The sequence below is a fragment of the Herpailurus yagouaroundi genome, unplaced genomic scaffold (genome assembly GCF_014898765.1).
Source record: "Herpailurus yagouaroundi ecotype Mexico unplaced genomic scaffold, PumYag 191, whole genome shotgun sequence".
NCBI classification, from domain to species: domain Eukaryota; kingdom Metazoa; phylum Chordata; class Mammalia; order Carnivora; family Felidae; genus Herpailurus; species Herpailurus yagouaroundi.
In genome coordinates this window covers 10,646,663-10,665,363 of record NW_024412422.1, presented here as the reverse complement: position 1 = coordinate 10,665,363, position 18,701 = coordinate 10,646,663, and the positions used below count along the sequence as shown (strand labels likewise).

Here is an 18,701-nt window from a genome sequence, read left to right as displayed (position 1 = left end):
CGTGCACGGTGGAGCACTTCGACCCGTGTGCACCGCGCTGCACGGGTCCCCAACCACAGGGGCTCACAGAGCAGCGTCGAGTATTATGGCTATGGGACACAGGCACAGCACCCAACACCATGAGCAGAAAGATGGTGGCACAGAGTGAAGGCTGAACACAATTCTGGAGAGAGAAGAGCTGGTAAGACTCCATATTAGAGAGAGCACAAATCACGTGCAAGATTCTTTGGGTCGATTCCTCTCTGCTGTGCCTATCCAGGTATAAATCACTACTTCGTTGGGTCACTTCCATCCTGTGCTCGAACCAAGACGTTGTCAATTCTCATACTGAGTTCATTCAACAAATATTTGAGTACCTACTGTGTACCAGTCATTGTTCTAGGCCCTTGCAATACAGCAGAGAACAAAGATTCCTGCCCTCACGGAGCTTCCATTCTAGCAGGTACTTCCGCTCTAGAGTGTGTTAGCTTGGTGAAACTTAAGCAATCTCCAAGTCTAAAATAGGTTTTACAAATCAAGCAACTCAAGGGGCTAGTAGAACTCCTACCACTCTCTCATTTTTTTTCCAGCTGGGAAAAGAATTCACATAGATTCACGGGGAGGGAAGTAACTATTTGGCACTAAAAGGAGTAGACTGAACCTGCATACAGGGTTTCAGTGAACCATATACAGAGTATAACATACCCAATTAAGCAGAGACGGAGCCTTTGAGAATAGAATGAAAATCTGATCCTACCACTCTAAAAACCCAGAATCCCAATGCTTACTTCTGTTAGGTGTTCGAGTCTTCTTCACCTATGGAAAGATGCTAGAGGCAGATTACCTCTCCAGGCTTTGAAGATGGAGCCCCTAGCAGTGGGTTCTTTCTGTGCCGCTAAACGGATTTTAGGTCACAGCTAGTTTCAGTCCACAAAACTACTACTTATGAAAGTAGTCTACTACTGCCAAACGGAAGAGATGGATGAAACAGTAGCTCATATTTTGCCCGGTCTCCGGGGCAAATATGACGTCTGTAAGCAAGGCACACAGGAGAAAGTACATTATGCCCACAGCGGTGGTTAGGTTCCAGTACCTGAGCGCGAACTGTGCAAGCAAAGCCCCACATAGCTTTATCGGGAGTGTTGTGTTCACGGCCACTTCTCATTTCAAAGGAGAAGGTGACTGTATCTCCTTCCACCTTAAAATTTAAGGGGGGGAAAATACACTTTAAAAAAAAAAAAAAAAGACACATGATTTTCAAGAGAGCAATGAATTTCAGAGATTTACTTTCAAAAGGGCCACAGCAATAATTCACTCCTTTTCTCAATCGCATGTTTGACTCAAACTCCATCCCCTCTCTCCTCTGGACACCAGCCTTCCGGGGGTCTCTCCTGACCAGGTAGTCTGGGGACGAGGCATCTGGGAAACGGGCCACGATCACCCAATAGTAGGATCGGAGTATAGATTAAATCTTGACCATAATTTCAATCGATTCCTCAGACTTCTATTCTTTCTGCCCTCCCCCCTCCCCACCACCTCACTTGTGCCGGGAAGGCAGGCAAACGGCCTGGATCTTGAAGAACAGAGTGCTGCGAGACCTTGCTCTGTATTGCGGAGCCAACACCACGAGTAATGAACAAAACATAGGAAATGAGAGAACGATTAAAAGTGTCGTGTCGATGCAGATTTGGATGCATCCAAACTACACCCCCGGACATAACTTGCTCTCTACCACTGAATTAAAGAGGGTAGGTAACGCACACGAGATACAAGCTTCCAGAACAGACTTTGGAGAGGTTTTCAGGTTTTAGTGGGCATTTCAGTTCATATTCATAGCCTAGGTAGATCTGTTGTAGTTCCAGGGCCCAGATTACAAAGCATGACTGGAATCTCATCCATCTGAGAAGGATCATTACTGTTGCTCCAAAGGCCCAAATTCATTCGAAAACATGGATTCCACACTTTTAACCTAGGGTGCCCATCACGGGAGAGTGCAGACAAACAAGCTGAAAGAACTAGCAGGCCTTCATCTAACGGACAGGGAAGGAAATGCCGTGGGCACCTCAGTCCCTGGAGTAACCTGGGGAACGGATGCCAGTTCTGGAGCCGACAGGGGTCTGACTATGCCCTACAAGGAGGGTCATTCTGAATGAGGCAGTGAGTTCACAGACCCGGCAAGATGGCTCCAGCTCAACAGAAGCACCCACAGACCTTTTTTTTTTTCCCCTGGAATTAGAGTTAATACTCGGGCCTGGAAGGAACGGGAGTTCAGTTTTCTTTTCGAGGAAGTGAATCTGACTGGATACCATACCTTCACCAAGTCTTTGGGCCAGCCAGTTCCTAAGACACTACGGCTGCCATATCCCAGTGTGTTGCCTCCATACTCAGCAACCTTCCTACTGTTTGTGTTAGGCCCCGCATATATCACCAACTTCAAAACAGAAAATATACTGTTAGACTGTAAAAGAAAAACAAAAACAACATCTACAAATAAAAAGGCTGCAAAAAAATGTTTGTTTAAAAATACATTCATAACCAGGCACTGATGTCATTACAGTAGAATATTCCCTGATTTTTTAAGGTATAACTGATACTAGTTTGGATGCAACAGGTATTACCACAATTTAACTGCCTGGGGACCTCACATTAACATAGGTCTACTCAGCTATTACACATATTGTTAAGTAGTTATTGTAATGCTAAGTAATGACGTATAACTCATTAATAACTGGTACAGTTTGCCCCCTGAAGTCCTCCCCCAAATTAATAAAGTGAGCAAATACAGATGGAAAGACGGTGATATCTAACACAACAAAATAAAGGCAAAAAAACAAAAAACAACACAAAACCCAAAAACTCAATGAATGAGGATTTTTAAAAACGCAACAAATTGAAAATAAGCCATACATCCTTTGAATGTTGCTTAATGGGGTAAAAAGAAAATGACATAAATTTAGGCCAGAAAAGGTGCTGCTGCTTCTTGGGTCAGTTTTCATGGATCAGTACTTTTCCGCAATAAAGGTTATTCATGTATATGCAATTAACCAACTTTCTAATATGCAGGAGAGATATTTAGAGGTCCCTTGGCATTCAAATACTTCCGCGGGAAGAATGAAGCTCTGGTTTCCGTAAACTCCAACTCCTGTCTTCTCATGTGCACTCTGACCACCTCTGACTGCACAGGAGAGCTCGGTTTGGATCTAGAGGCTACATTTTTAGCCCCTGACACTTATCATGTTGTGCTTTCTTACCCTTTTGGACCTTTTGCGGATACCAACCAGGGACCACTGGAAAAGTAAATGTTCCTTTTATCTGTGTAGGAAGCCTCCCTGTGCCTCCACATTTAACGCTAAACGTCTACCGCAGGTGTTGGTTAGCGTAGGTCAGAGGATGCAAATCACTGGTTTTAAAGGAGAAACAAAATGACACGGACTGATACGGCAACCTCTCCATTTCTATTTTCAATAGTCCTATCAGCTGAATCTAGGAAATGGGGGTAGCTGATGTCAGGAGCCATGAAGTGGGGCAGGCTGATGGCAAGACATTCCTTTTTTGAAAGGCCCATGAAAGACCATTTTCTAAATTCTCCTGCTTCTAGCTAACCTGAGTTTTGGAGACGATTGAATCTTAAGCCCCTCCCGACACCTGACAGTTTTCACTATCCTAAAAGATAAGGGGGAAGGGGACCCTATCATTTGCTCAGTGATGGGTTTCACCACCTCAGAGTACATACAGTTAAGAAGTCCTTTATTATTTAACCTAAAAATCTCCCCTGGAAGGATTTAAGACCTTTCACCCTAACACTCTACAGAGGAGCTAACAATCTACATACAACTACATAAAAATAGTCCTGCGTATGTACAAAGCTAGTAGATAGCTAGCTTTGTTGTTCAGTTGTTCTTCAGTTGTTCTTTTAGGAGGTTACACGTCACAGTCACATTCCTCTTTCCTCAGAAGTTCAACATGATGGTTTGCAACACAACAACATAAACAGAAGAAAACACTTCAACCCCTCAAATGTTTCCTTCCACTTAAAATTATCAAGCCACTACATGTCAGAAACTACTCTTCCTCAAAATCTATGTGGGCCCTGAGGTACTGACAACAAAGAACAAATAATAAAAAGAAAACAGATCCTAGCACATCTGAAACTCTTCTAAAAGGCCATCTTCTCCCAAAGAATACATGAGAAGCCCCAGAATCGGGCAGTACGATCTTTCTAGACGAATGCAAATCACCTGTCCACAGGAATTCCGAGCACCGGAGGAAGGCAGTAGGTAAGCAATAGGCAAAGAAAAACTTCCTTTGACTCTCAGATCTAAACTCTGAAAAGCTTACGAAAGTGCACTTTCAACATGTTGTGAAAACACTGTTCTTCGAACACAGACATGCTGGTTATTTCCCCAACCACTACCCTTCAAGGCATATCTTAAAGTTTTCCAAAGAGACATCTGCAGACAGAAATAAGTCGGGAATGGTGACCAGGAGCAAAGAAAAATAAGAAGCATCTAAGAAACCAGCCTATTGGCGGTGGAACCAATACTAAGCCAGTCTTGCTTACTTTGTCATAGTCATACTGTGAAGAACATCTACTATCAAATCTAAGGTACAAGCAGCGAGCTCCTGGGATGTGGACAGTTTCTTTAAATTTATAGTTGTCTCTGACAGGGTGGACGGTTTCCACGGTCTTTCCAGCAGCCCATGGAGCAGGAATCTTTAAACCAGTGAGAAAGCCTGGCTCTTCCTTCTCTTCCAGCATCCTAAAACCAGACACAGAGAAAGTGATTTAGCTTAGCAGCGGGGAGAGGAAAAAGAAGAGGTACACATGGTAAAATACAAAAGGTTAAGAAATGTCGCTTTCCTTTTCCACATCATGCAGTCTGACAACCTCAGAGCTTTTAAATGCTAGGTATCAGTGGCGATCAGAAGCACTGTAAAAGCTCCTATGTTTAAGGCTCTTTTGTTGTTGTCGCTAGAGAAGATACTCTCTTTTCAAGGAGGAGAGCCCAGGAGAGGGCCTCACCAACTCTCAAGTTACTTAAAAAAAAAAAAAAAAGATGCTATAAAGGACCCTTAAGATTGGTCACTTTCCAAATTCCACAGGATTAGTATCCTATCAAGGTTCCTTTTGTTGATATCTAAATGTCAATTGTTGACAACTCCATGAGTCTACCTGACTTTTTACTTTAATTTTTGCTAAAGAAGAATGCCTTCAAAGTTCTCTTGTCTACTGTAATTAAACCCTCGAGGGCTTTGCAGCCCAAGGCTGTGGTATACAAGCTCCTAAGACCTATACTTGGCTCTTGTGAAATTAACACTCTTCTTTCAGCTCTGCACTAGCAATGTGGTGGCCACGGAGTCAAGTGTGGCCAGGTAAACAGAATCTGAACTGAAAACAATTTAAGATTCAGTTTCTTGATCACATGAGCGACACACAAGTCATCATGAACAGCGTGTGGCTATGGCTGATGATCCTGGACAGCATGGGGGCAAAGTTGCGTCACTACGCAAAGCTGCATTGGATACCACGCTCTTCTAGAGAAGCCTGCAAAGTCGCCCCTTTCTGATTGCCATTGTTGAAGACTGCTCTGATAGATGTAACTGACACGTAATCAACTGCCCATATTTAAAGTGTACAACTTGGTAAGTTTGGACATAGGTATATACTAGTGAAGTTTCCTTCCTTCGCTTGGTAATCCAGGCAATCATTTTTTGCTTTCTATCACTAGAAATGAGTTTACATCTTCTATAGTTTCCTATCTAGGGAATCATATAGCATGTTCTTTTTGAGGGGATCTGGCTTCTTTTGCGCAGCATAAGGATTCTGAAAGTCGTTCCTATTGTCGCATGTATCAACCATTCATTCATTTTTATTGCTGGGTAGGATTCCGTCGTAGGAATATTCTAATACTCTGCAACTCATTTATCCCTTCCCCCGTTGATAGACATTAGGGTTGTTTCTTGTGTTGGGCTCCTCCAAGTAGGGCTGTTATGAACCTTCATATACAAGTCTTTGTAAGAAGCTATGCTTTCCTTTTTCTTGTGTAAATACCTAGAGGTGGAATAGCTAGGTCATGTGGCAGGTATACACTTAACTTTTTAAGAAACTGTCAACCTATTTGCCAAAGTCATAGTATTTTACATCGCCATCGTTGGTATAAGAGAGCCCGTCAATCTTTAACCTCTTGATCTGTGGGGAATTTATTCTCACCTGATCCTATAAATCTATAAAGCAATTCTAGAATTATCTGGAAAACGTGACCCTAAAGTCTCTTTTCCCAGTTACAGAATCCTTGCTAGAATTCAGTGTCGTAAAAGGAGAACAAGGCTTTCACCAGAAGAAAACAAGGCAGGGGTTCCAGCAAGGAAGCAGCATCTTTCACCTCTGATCGGGGAACAGCCTGCCCTTCTGGTCTGATGCGCCACATGGGGAACAGCCCACCTCGGCAAAAACTGGACACTGGGTTTTAAGCAGCAAAGCCGTCTGAAACACAAAACCATCATCATGTCTTAAAGTGCTTACTGTCAGTTATCTGGATGGTACTACAGCCAAATTTAGAATTCTCACTTAAGTCATCTTTTTACAATCCTAGTCTGTCCTCCTTCACGAAGAAACGCTTTGCGACTTAGACCACTTAACATCATTTTATTTAATGCTGTCATGGCACATATCCTTTCTATCAGTCACCGATAGCCCGCAAGGCCTCAGGAGGCTGAATACAACGGTAGGATCTCAGTAGCATTGCAGATTAGCATTTTCACAGCTGACCAGCGATCAACACTTGCACTTGCTAGAAGATCGCAGTAAGTAATTTAGTCAAACAAAACGTTTCCCCTTAATATTTCGGTTTCTTTTTTACTATGTTTTCCTTCATTCCACTATTATTTCCCTTGACTTCTGAAAGACATGGCCATGTTTACTCTGCCTTCAGTAAATGCACACAGCCGCAACGTGAGAGGTGGGCGGGCCGAAGAGCAGCTCACTTTGGCACACCAGGGACCGTACCTGACTGGTATAGAGTACCAACTGGACCAGCTGAGGCATCAGGGCATCGGCCATGGTCAGAGTCTGTAAATTTGGATGCATCAGGGAAGTCAGTAACACTGGAAGAAGGTGACCAAGCATAGTAGCCTTAGTAACTTGTTCCAAGCCTTTTAACCTACAAAAAGTTCAAGAAAACAATGGCTTAAGCAATTCCTAATCACGTGAAGAAGCAACCGTCCTCTTTATCTGACAAATTCTCTTAAACTGCATTTCCTTGAACTGCTTAAGCACTTCTAGCTACGGCAGTTCGGTCCACAAATCTCCCACCTTCTACCACTGAGGGAGAGGGAGAGAACAGAAACCAAGTAAGAGATGTCACCGTCAACCTGAGTTGACACGGTACGTATCATAGCACCTCGGAAGCACTTTATCAGTGGGTTCTAACATGCAGACGGCTACTCTAGGTAGTTACCACAGGCAGAGTTCCCTTGGCACTGGAACTTTAGATCGCTGTGCTGTAGGCAGTCTCCGACAGAGAGAAAGTAACTAGCTACGACACAGATTTTTCTTTTGTCTTTAAAATCACATCCCCCCATTTTACTGAGACAGAACAGTGTATAAACTGAAGGTATATAACAATTATTTGATAGATGTATATATTGTAAAATGATTACCTAAAATCACATTCTTGATGTCCCAATCCTCTGCCAGAAGAATTAAGGGATGTGACTCACCCAAAGAAAGACGTGGGTTATAGAAATTCTCTGAGGCTACTTAGGGTACTGGGGTTGGAACAAGAAACAGACCTCCCATCTCCCAGGCTCTCAGACTATCTCTCCTCCCTGGCAGGCAGGGGGGGGGGGCAGGTGGGGAGTGGGGAGGCCAAATCTGTACCACAAGCCCCAGCGATGGGCCCCATAGGACTTAACGAGCCCTCGTGCAATGCCTATCTGGGTTATACTGCCCCCAGTTCCAATGTGGCCACCTACTCTCTGGGAATGGGCAGGAAACAAGGGACATGGGGACAGACAGGGTTACCAGAGGAAAAATTATACTGCGGGGTTGTTTTGGATCAGCATCTCTAACATTAAAATCATTATCACACACAGATGCAATGGCAAACCATTAGCAGAAATTTTCATGGGGAGGGCTAAGAAAGAGCTTTATTACTGGGAGAGAGAAGATTACCCTCTACAGAGGTCACTCCTATACTTGAAGAAGTAAAATTACAGTAAAATTTTAAGACATTATGTCAGCGTCATCTTTCGCATGGCAGTTAATCTTCTGTGTCACTAAGTCACCTGCCTGTCTAAAGTACTTATCACGAGGACACCAAGTGCATGTGCTGCTGAGCTAGATGATGGAAGGAAAGGCCAGTTTGGGGGCGATGATGGTGGCAGACCCGAATGTCGGCAGGGAGGCTGCGCACCAGAGCCTCGCCGCCCCCTCAGACTGGCTGGCGGCCCAGTCTCACCTAAAAGCACCATTAAAGAGTTCGATTGCACTTGGCATTGAAAACAGTTGCCGTTTCAACCTAATCTCACAAAAATCCCTCTATATTAAATGAACATTTGATGTTCTGTTCTAAGAGATTTTGCTTTCATAAGCAATTCTGCTTCCTGAAGGGCAGCAGGCCACAGCTCACGACCCATTTCCTCACCTCTGCTCACGGTCAGCTAGGTCACTATTTATGAGGGCAGTTGTGACCTGCTGTAGCATTTCCAACACTTCATCACATCCGGTCAGGATTTGGGTGGCAAGAGCCAAAATACTGACCTTTAGCTCCTAGGTAGAAAATATCACAATATTATTTTTAGGCTTTGGGATGAACACACACTCACAACGACAACACGAAATGATGTATTTAATGATGCATTTCCAAACGAAATAATGAGGTGGCCAGAATCAGCCCAAAGCAGGAAGTTCCGCTAGGATGGCAAGTAGCAATTTGATTTGGGAGGCTAAGGTCTGGAGTGCTGACAGAAATACGCAGTATTTCACGGGGAGCACACCGAGTCCCTGGGAGAAAAGGCATTTCTCCCATCCCCTCCAGCACAAGAGAGCTCCCGGTGGCCAGCCCAGAAACTGTCCAGGTGGAAGATTGCCTTGGGTGGTATGAGGGCAGCTAAAGAGAAAAACAGAACAGTAAAAGGCGCATGTAGAGGCGGTGAATAAAATGAGACAAAAACACAACATTCTGAAACAGTACAAGTGACCTTTTTACTTAATGTTGTAAACCATCACACTTGAAAACAGGCAAGTTAAAAATTCAATTGAAGTAGCAGGCAGTTACAGGCTATCGAACATTAAAATTAACTATTAGAGAGTTCGTGGGCATACAAATACTAAATCGTGTGTTAAAAAGCACTCGTTAAAATCACACAAGTGTTTAAGCTTACAATTATTTTCTGTTAAGAAAAAATACAACCAACCTAACCTTCTAGGTGAAATCTGGGTTTTTAATTTTTCCCAGAGATACTGGATAACTCTGCCTCTTCTGCCTTTACCAAGAGTATTTCTCTCCGTGGATTAATTAAAGAATTTACAGAATTGAGCCTTTCAAATAGAAAACACTTGCTTCCATTGTTGGGACTTTTCTGGGGCCTTCTTTGCAATTATTAAGATGTTTTTATCATGAAGAGAAAAGGAATTCTGAACGGACAGGCTAAACCATGGTTTAAGTCCCACGGATCCCATCAGCTGCCATGTGCTGACGGCGCCCCCTGTGGCCGCACAGTGCATGCGGTTAGCATGCCTCCTCTGAGCCTCACAGAACCTTGCAAGGGAGACTTAGTGTCCTTTTTCACTGAGAAACTAAGGCAAGAGAAGTTAATCAAAAGTATCAGCAATTTAAATAATTCCTGCATTTTTGCCTATTTAAAAACTGATTATACAGTGAGATCAACTCAAGAATTAACAAGTGTATGGGTTTTAGAGTATCAACGCATAAAGCAGTAAGAAGAGGGCGAAGCATAATGGCTTTTATCTCTATCGCTTCCTCGGTAAATTTCTCAGTGTGTTTCAGTCAACACTTTAGAGAAGAACCAAGTTCTTATTGATTTCTCTAATTCTCTCACAAAGAAGAAATTCTAAACAACAATGCAAGCAACAGCCTCCAGCATCTGTCAAAATTATAACCACCACTGCTATAAAAAAAAAAAATCTTTGGATTGCTATAAATTGCCATGTGGGAACAAATTATTGAGTTTACATAGAAGCTAACTTAAAAATAATTACAGAGAATGAAATGAACCGTAGGTTTAGAAATTATTCAATATAAAGGTTGTGAGAAAATTACCACCTTTTTAAGTTATTTGAATGGAGAGAATGTAGTAAACCAGCCACAAAGTCAAAATTATTTCAAATGTTAGATTTTATCTCTATATACATAGATTTCAGATGTGTATGAGATCACTTGTAAGCGCAATACTTTATAGTCCTTTAAAAAAGGATGAAATAAACAAGGCACAAGAAGAGTGACAGAAGAGTGACACGAGCACATGGAGACACGTTATGAGAGTGTCACAAATATGGTAACCACTGTGCAAGGACATAAGAACCTATGAGATGAGTGACCTAATATTACCTCTCACAACAATATAGCCACATGGTGAAATGTGACATCGTAATACACAGAGTTAGCCAGCTGAGCTGTACTTTACACACTGGGTAGAAAGCATCGTTAGAAGAAAGCTTGGTGTTTACCTGTACCTTCAATGTCTCTCCCTGCAAGGAGCTGTCACTGTCCTCGTTCTCATCGGGTTTAATCAAAATAGTGTTACTGAGAAGGTGGTTCTGAACTGCCATCAGATAGCGCAGGCAGGAGGATGCAGCCTTTAATACAAATAAGGGCATTTAAATGATCTACACCTTACAGCAAAAAGGCTTCATGTAATCCTCATGTTTATAAGGGTTGGACAAGGGAAGCAGAAGAGAAAGTACAGAAAACAGACCAGGTTAGTTTCTCAGGTGACTTATTTCCACATGATTTTTGATATGTCATTTGACACATTTACCTTTCTGCCTTCTGCTGCCTAATTCACACTAGTCACTCAGATACTTACTTGAATTTCTCCCACCCTCTCCCCCTCTCATGAATTTCCACTAGAAGAGAGTCCACCAGAACCTTGAAAGAATCTCTAGGTTCTTTCTAGTCTCTGGGGGAACGGTGACGTTTTAGAAAGCGATACCACATTAACAATTAACAGGGAGGACAATCTTCACTATGTAAACAAAACGAAACATCCAAATTCAGTCAAACAATTCACTGCATCAAGACATTTAAAAGCAAGAGGAATAAAATCTTAGAGAAAGCGATCCAAGTGCGTTTGTTTGGTTCTGTATTTCCAGGACAAACACAGTCACCCACTGACTCCGTCAATTAAGACTGCCTTGGAGAGTGCGTTACATCAGTGTGTATACACACATACACGCGCGTGCGCGCGCACACACACACACACACCTCAATACAGTAACATGAAAACAGGGACACTTGATACCATTTGGCTTCATTAAACACATTTTTACTTACAGGCACAGTCGAAAGGAGTTTTTGAAAATCCTCTTTAGAGACAGTTTGGCACTTGGTGATTAAGATACAGGATTCCCGTACAACAATCTTCAGAATGTAGTGTAAAAGTTCATCATTTAGTCTTTAAAATGCAGGAAAAATGTAACAATAAGATACGTATGGTTTAATAATAAAAGGATAAATTTTACACAATTGGAATGAGATGACAAACAGGAGATACAAAATTCACTGGCTCTGTAAGTATATCATCTTCCTCAGCAACAATGCTAACAACTAGGTGTACTATCTAAATCCAACTTAAGAAACAAAATGGTAACCAAGGACGTAGTCTGAGTACTTTTGTAAACGGCAAAGAAAACCAACACCTTCCTCCCCTTCCCAGCTCTCACCCACACCCTCACCCTGGCCCTCTCCCGTAGCCCACTGAGTTGGGTGGCACCCTTCACCAAGATGTTTAAATAAGTTCCATCCATTCTTTCCACTGAGTACTTTGCTGAGAAAACTGAAAAATGCTATCATCGCCTTTTAGGGCAAGTGTGGGATATATGATCTTTTGATTGATCCATGATTTCAACTTAACATGCTAATTATCATATTAGATATTATAGGAGACTTACGTTGCTCAAACGCATTTAATATAAATTAGTTACTGAGAAAAACACAAAGAGAAGGCTATCAGTCAACAGCGTGACTGGGGTCACCTGTAATGCTCATCCTCCTCGCTGCCAAATCGGTTGTTTTGAAGCTGTTCAGCTAAATTGGTTAAGATCACATCCCGCAGCTGGGACAGGCCGCTGTTTCTCTCTCCTGACACAGAACAGAGCTCCGTGAACGACCCTGGTGATTACACTTAGGAAACTGAGGCTATTAAAACAAGTTTTCAAATGAGCACACTGTTGACGATGTGGGGGCGCCAGGCACACGTACTCTCACAAAGAGCAGCAGCAAAAACAACCTCACAACCAAGCAGACTTCTTTCAACCAGCACATCCTTATCTAGTTGTAGTTTGCCTCTTCATATGTCACACAGTAGGATTGCTAATTCCTTAAATTCACGCTGCTTATAAACACAGAGGGTCTCTGACAGGGTGAGCTTTGCTGTAGTTGTTGGGTCTAACTTTAAAAGTTGGGTTTTAATGTATGGAGGAAACAAACGGACTTGGCAACCCGTAAGAAGTCATTATCTGTAATGCACATTAAGCCTCTACTATCAGGCACTTTCTGCTAAGCGGCATGGATAGAAAAAGGTTGATAAAGCTTGAAGATACACAGAACAGGGTTTCTCCTCTCAATCTAGTTGAAGCACTGGTGTACGTGCAGATACATTAAAAAAAAAAAATTAACACGGGGCGCCTGGGTGGCTCAGTCGATTAAGCATCCAACTTTGGCTCAGGTCATGATCTCACAATTTGTGGGTTCGAGTCCCGCATCAGGCTCTGTGCTGACAGCTCAGAGCCTGGAGCCTGCTTCAGATTCTGGGTCTCCCTCTCTCTGCCCCCCCGCCCCCATTCGCATTTTGTCTCTCTCTCAAAAGTGAACTTTGAAAAAAAATACTAACAAATACTAACAAACAAGAAAGGTCTATTATCATAATAATCCAGTTGGTTCCTCGCGGACAAAAAAAGGGATGGCTGTGCCAGGAGAAGTCAGGGATAATTCTCACCTTCCGTTAAGACCAGCTTAAGTAAGTTATTGATTTCAGTTTCACCTGGGTACAAGATATTTAAGCCAGAGCTGAAATGACAGAAAGGTCAAAAAGCTTTTCAACAAATATTCTAGAAAATCCAAACTCTAAATATTTTAATTTGCACTTATATTAAAGATGCCAGTGATTACATGAAACTCTGAGGGAAGTTTCATGACTAACAAAGTGGCTGAACCTAAATTCAACGTCATGATACAGTCCATTCACCTCCCTGATCAGCAACCAACAGGCTCCCTCTCCTCCTGCGAGTTTCCAGAATGAGAACTTGTCTGAGGCTGGATATGGAACTGGTAAGAGAGAACTGAGCTGTAAAAAAGTCAGTGTAGCCGGGCCAGGTAGATATTAGCAGACTCTGCCCAAAAGCGCATTTGGGAAGTGGGATTTCTAAATCTCAGCTTTTCCAAATGGGCAAGAGGAGCATCACAAGTGGTGCCAGAATTTTATTTTTTTCTGTGAGGTTTCCACACAATAAAGTGAACATTTTTAAGTGTACAATATGACAAGTTTTGACATATGGGTATACCCATGAAGCCATCACCATAGTCAGAACACAGCCATCACCTCCAGAAGTTTCCTCATGACACTAGATTTAAATTAGAAAACAGGGGGGTCTGACTTCAGCTCAGGTCATGATCTCGTGGTTTGTGAGTTCAGGCCCCACGTCAGGCTCTGTGCTGACAGCTCAGAGCCTGGAGCCCACTTTGGATTCTGTGTCTCCCTCTCTCTCTCTGCCCCTTCCCCACTCAAGCACGTGCGCGTATGCTGGCTCTCAAAAATAAACATACGTTTAAAAAAAAAAAACTTAAAAATAAATAAATTAGAAAAGATACCCAAAGCATAATCAACTATGGAAGGAAAAAAATCCCCTCCCTCTCTGCTCACCCCTGTCACACAGTTCTTGCAGACCAAGCATTCAGTTGTCCCTTGGTCACTAAATTATACTTGGTCACATTAAAACTATATTCCTTGGGGCGCCTGGGTGGCGCAGTCGGTTAAGCGGCCGACTTCAGCCAGGTCACAATCTCACGGTCCGTGAGTTCGAGCCCCGCGTCGGGCTCTGGGCTGACGGCTCGGAGCCTGGAGCCTGTTTCCGATTCTGTGTCTCCCTCTCTCTCTCTCTGCCCCTCCCCTATTCATGCTCTGTCTCTTTCTGTCCCCCAAAAAATAAATATACGTTAAAAAAAAAAATTAAAAAAAAAAAATAAAACTATATTCCTGGATAACAGTTCATTGCACTCGGAAAACAATATTAAACAATATTATTAAATAATAACAAACAGAAAATGGCCCATATATTCTGCCCTCTTCTCTAACAAGATGTGAGGTTTTAGGCAGAATTTAAAAGGTACTTTGCATTTTACTAAGCTCTCACAAACTCTCATAGTAGGTGTTATTTTTATGCCCATTTTATAGCTAAGGAAAAGGAAACCTCAAACCGAGCTAGTAAGTGGCAGAGCAAGGACTAGAACCCAGGTCTGCCGGCTGCCCAAAGCCTGGCTTCTTAGTCACTTTGTGACACTCTCTCCACACATGACAGGAACCTTCACTTGCAAACCATCAAAATACCCAATTAAAGAGCTAAACATTTTTTTTCTTTCTTTTAAAATCCGAAAGGTAAGATGAGGACACATAGTTATGTGGCTTGGGGCCTCTGGGAGTGGGGCCACAAGCCCTCTCTGGCCAAATTATCCCCTGTGCACGAGGCCCTGACTATGGGATGAGGTCAGAGGCTTCCAGGCCACCAGCCAGTAGAGTACAGAGGGTATAGGGCGGCACAGGAGACGCATTTTGCAGAAAGCATGAAGAAAATCATCTGATTACCTGATGGCAAGACAGACTTCCTTCTGAATTTCAGGGCAAATTTGATCTTTTGGTGCCATCAACAACTGCCAAAGCAGCAATCCAGACCGTCGAATGATGTCTCGGTTTCTTTCAGTTTGTGGGCTGAAGAAAAATTTAAATACCACCTACGGAAACATAAGGGGTGTATCTAAAAATGCTTATTCTACTAAGGATAAAATTATCCCTATGAAAAAAAGCACATAGTAGATATTCTTATGAACAGACATCCAGGTGGATTTTTAACCACACTCTCTTCTATTGTGTAATAGTATAATTATAGTAAATATTTTACATCTATTAATTGCAGTGAGCTACATATAGCCATACTCCATTAACTGCAGTGCAACGAATATGATTATCATTCCTAATTACAGGATTAGAGTGTGGTTATGATGCAAGACGGGAATGTTATTAAATTTCTCTTTTGGTGGCAATTAGCTGGCTGAAAACAAGTTTTGTGTTTCTTTTTCTCTAGTATCTTATGTCGAAACGGTGCATTTACCTGAAAGACAACGAGAATACAGCGTATGATACAAGTATCTCCGTTAACCATGGCCTTCTCCATAATGTCACAAATACTGCTAAGATGGTGGGCTTCGATTGGATGCTGCTTGCCCAAGACACTTGTGATTGGAAGATTGGGGTTGGTGGCAAGAAGATTGAGTTGGTGTATGCACATCGCACCCACATGGTGCAGTAACTGGTTTATAACCTCATTCGTGGTTATAGCCTCTTCTAGAAAATGAAAAAGAAACTCAGTGAGGAAAGGCATCTCCATGGGTGGCCTCCAAGGAGCAGAACTCTGACTTACAAAAGGAACACACATACTAGGACAGAGGATCTTGGCTCCCATCTCTTCTACTACCTCTGGAGAATCCTTTTCCCTGCCACAGAGTGCTGGGGCGAAAATGAAAACGCTAGGAAATCCCCATTTTTTTTTTTAATTAACGTTTATTTATTATTAAAAGACAAGAGACAGAGCATGGGAAGGGCAGAGAGAGGGGTAGACACAGAATTTGAAGCAGGCTCCAGGCTCCGAGCGGTCAGCACAGAGCCCGACGCAGAACTCGAGCTCACAAACTGCGAGATCATGGCCTGAGCCGAAGTCAGACGCTTAACTGACTGAGCCACCCAGGCGCCCCTAGGAAATCCCCATTTTTAAAGGGCAGAAGTGACTGACCACTTAGAGAGCCCTTTCTATATGCCGGACAACAGGCTAAATGTTTTACATGCATTACCTTACAATACCGTTATAAAACTTAGACTATTTTAGCCCTGTTTTGTAGAGGAGTCAATCAAGGTCAGAGAGGTTAAGTAACTCGCCCTGGGTCACACAGATACTAAGTGTAGAGCTGGGATTTGCATTCAGGTCATTTCCGCTCAGAGGCCATGGTGCAACCAATCTAGTAAAATCTACCTTCTATGACTTCTCTGTGATGGAACACCACCCCCACCGCATCCCCACTCCCAGGTCCACAAATATCTCCTCCCACGGTACCTCAACATTTTTATCTCAGTCACCACAACCTAGAGAGCCATCAGTTCAACTGTGAGCATTCACAAGCATCCTCTTACATAATAATAAACAGCCCATGGACGGTCACAGCCATTCAGGAAATGGATGTGAAAGTAATCTAAACAGGCAGAGTGAAAAACAGAACAAAACAACAAAAAAAAACCAACCCTGCTTTTCCCCCTTAAAGCAGCTGAAATTAATTGCCTACCAGGAACAGGAAAACAGCAATCTGGGAGAGGCAGGCCTGGGTAGGGGGACGACCTTGGAGTCGCTAAAGGATGGTGGGCACTGGGGACTATGAGGAAGGACTCAAGGAAAACCAAAGAGAAGGTAAAGTTGGCCAAAACTAAACTTTTCAATTGTATATTAACTGGAGGGCCAGTTCTCTTTTATGTCTTTGAGTCCCTTTGCTTTTAGGACAATAGAATTCGGGTTAATACTACTCGTCCTCACCAAAGACTTTCAGAAAGCTAGCCTCTGGGACCTACCCAAATAAATAAGGTCTTTGATTTTTATGCTGACTTATTAGATGGGAAGCTGGTGGAGGAGTCTGAGCAGAGGAGGGACAGAACTGACTCCTGACACTGAGACTGGTTGCCGGGCGGAAAGGAGCCTACAGGGGCGGAGGGCAACCGTGGAAGAAGCAGGAAGACCAGTGACCGGGCCACTGTGAGAATCTGGCAAAGTAAAACCAATGCCTAGGCAAGAGGTAGTGCAGCCCGGGTAGTGCAAAATGGTTGGATTTGGGATACCTCTTGAAGGTAGGACCGGACAGGATTTGCTGATGTCCATTTGGATATGAGGTGTCAAAAAAAAGTCTTAGATGACCCTAAATTTGTGGGCTCAGCGTATGAAGCCACAGTGATCCCTCTACTAGCACACGGGGGATTCAGCAGGTATAGATCTGGAGAAGGGGAAAGCCAGTAAGTCTGTTTTTGACAAGCTGAAGATATCGATCAGATATGCAAGTGGAGGTGAATATATAGTCTAGAGAGAAATCTCCAAGCAAGAGGCTTGGAGAGAATCATTAGGGAGGCACTGATATATAGTTGACTTTTTTCTTCTTTTTGCTGTTTCTTTATCCCCCAATAGCTTTATCCAGATACAATTTACATACCATAAAATTCTCCCATTTTAAGTGCATAATTCAATGATTTTTAGTAAATTTACACACATACCGGAAGCACGAACATAAGTAGAAAAATTACTACTGACTATGAAAATTAATTCTAAGGAAATAGTATGATCAACTTTACGCCAACAGTAAGAAAACTTAGGGGCACCTGGGGGGCTCAGTCAGTTAAGCATCTTTGGCTCAGGTCATGATCTCACAGTTTGTGGGTTCGAGCCCCGCATTGGGCTCTATGCTGCCAGCTCGGAACCTGGAGCCTGCTTCAGATTCTGTCTCTCTCCCTCTCTCTATGCCCCTCCACCACTCATGCTCTGTCTCTCAAAAATAAAAACATTTTTAAAAAAATCAAACCTAGGGGCACCTGGGTGGCTCAGTTGGTTGAGCATCCAGCTTCGGCTCAGGTCTGATCTCACTGTTTCTGAGTTCAAGCCCCACATCGGTTCTGTGCTGACAACTCAAGCCTGGAGCCCGCCTCAGATTCTGTGTCTCCCTCTCTCTTTGACCATCCCCCACTCACAATCTGTCTCTCTCTCTCTCTCAAAAATAAACATTTAAAAAAAAAATTAAACCTAGATGAAATGCACAAATTCTAGAGACACAAATTACCAAAACTATCTCAAGAATAAAAAATCTGATTAGATAACCGCAGAGCCTCAAAGTATCACCTTCCTCAAAGTATTAATTACTGTGGTAATTAACATATGTCCACAAATTCTGATTTTTTTTAATGTTTATTTATTTGGGGAGAAAGCGGACCCAAGTCGGGGAGGGGCAGGCAGAGATGCAGAGACAGAATCCCAAGCAGACTCCTTGCAGAGCCCCACTTGGGGCTTGAACTCATCAACTCTGAGATCATGACCTGAACTGAAACCAAGAGTCAGACAACCAACCAACTGAGCCACGCAGGTAACCATCTTTGATGCTTTTCCTTTCAGGAAGTGGAACCTAATTCCTCTTCCCATAAGTGTGGGCTTAATGACCGGCTTCTAACTGGAAAGGGAAAAATAGAAA

The 18,701-nt window shown here is 42.9% G+C and overlaps 1 protein-coding gene across 5 annotated transcripts in view; it reads right to left on the bottom strand.

The window, feature by feature from the left end:
* HECTD4 (HECT domain E3 ubiquitin protein ligase 4) overlaps positions 1-18,701 on the bottom strand; it is a 189,591-nt gene that overhangs the window by 75,181 nt on the left and 95,709 nt on the right. For 2 of the 5 annotated variants that reach the window (XM_040443841.1, XM_040443842.1), the window contains exons 12-23: positions 15,545-15,777; positions 15,022-15,167; positions 13,159-13,229; positions 12,197-12,302; positions 11,496-11,616; positions 10,670-10,798; positions 8,625-8,749; positions 6,986-7,139; positions 6,363-6,463; positions 4,541-4,739; positions 2,291-2,437; positions 1,073-1,177 (exon numbers count right to left, since the gene is read on the bottom strand). In XM_040443841.1, coding sequence (XP_040299775.1) covers positions 1,073-1,177; positions 2,291-2,437; positions 4,541-4,739; positions 6,363-6,463; positions 6,986-7,139; positions 8,625-8,749; positions 10,670-10,798; positions 11,496-11,616; positions 12,197-12,302; positions 13,159-13,229; positions 15,022-15,167; positions 15,545-15,777 — 1,637 coding nt within the window. The remainder of the gene's footprint in view (positions 1-1,072; positions 1,178-2,290; positions 2,438-4,540; positions 4,740-6,362; positions 6,464-6,985; positions 7,140-8,624; positions 8,750-10,669; positions 10,799-11,495; positions 11,617-12,196; positions 12,303-13,158; positions 13,230-15,021; positions 15,168-15,544; positions 15,778-18,701) is intronic. The other 3 variants (XM_040443843.1, XM_040443844.1, XM_040443845.1) reach the window with 3 other exon arrangements.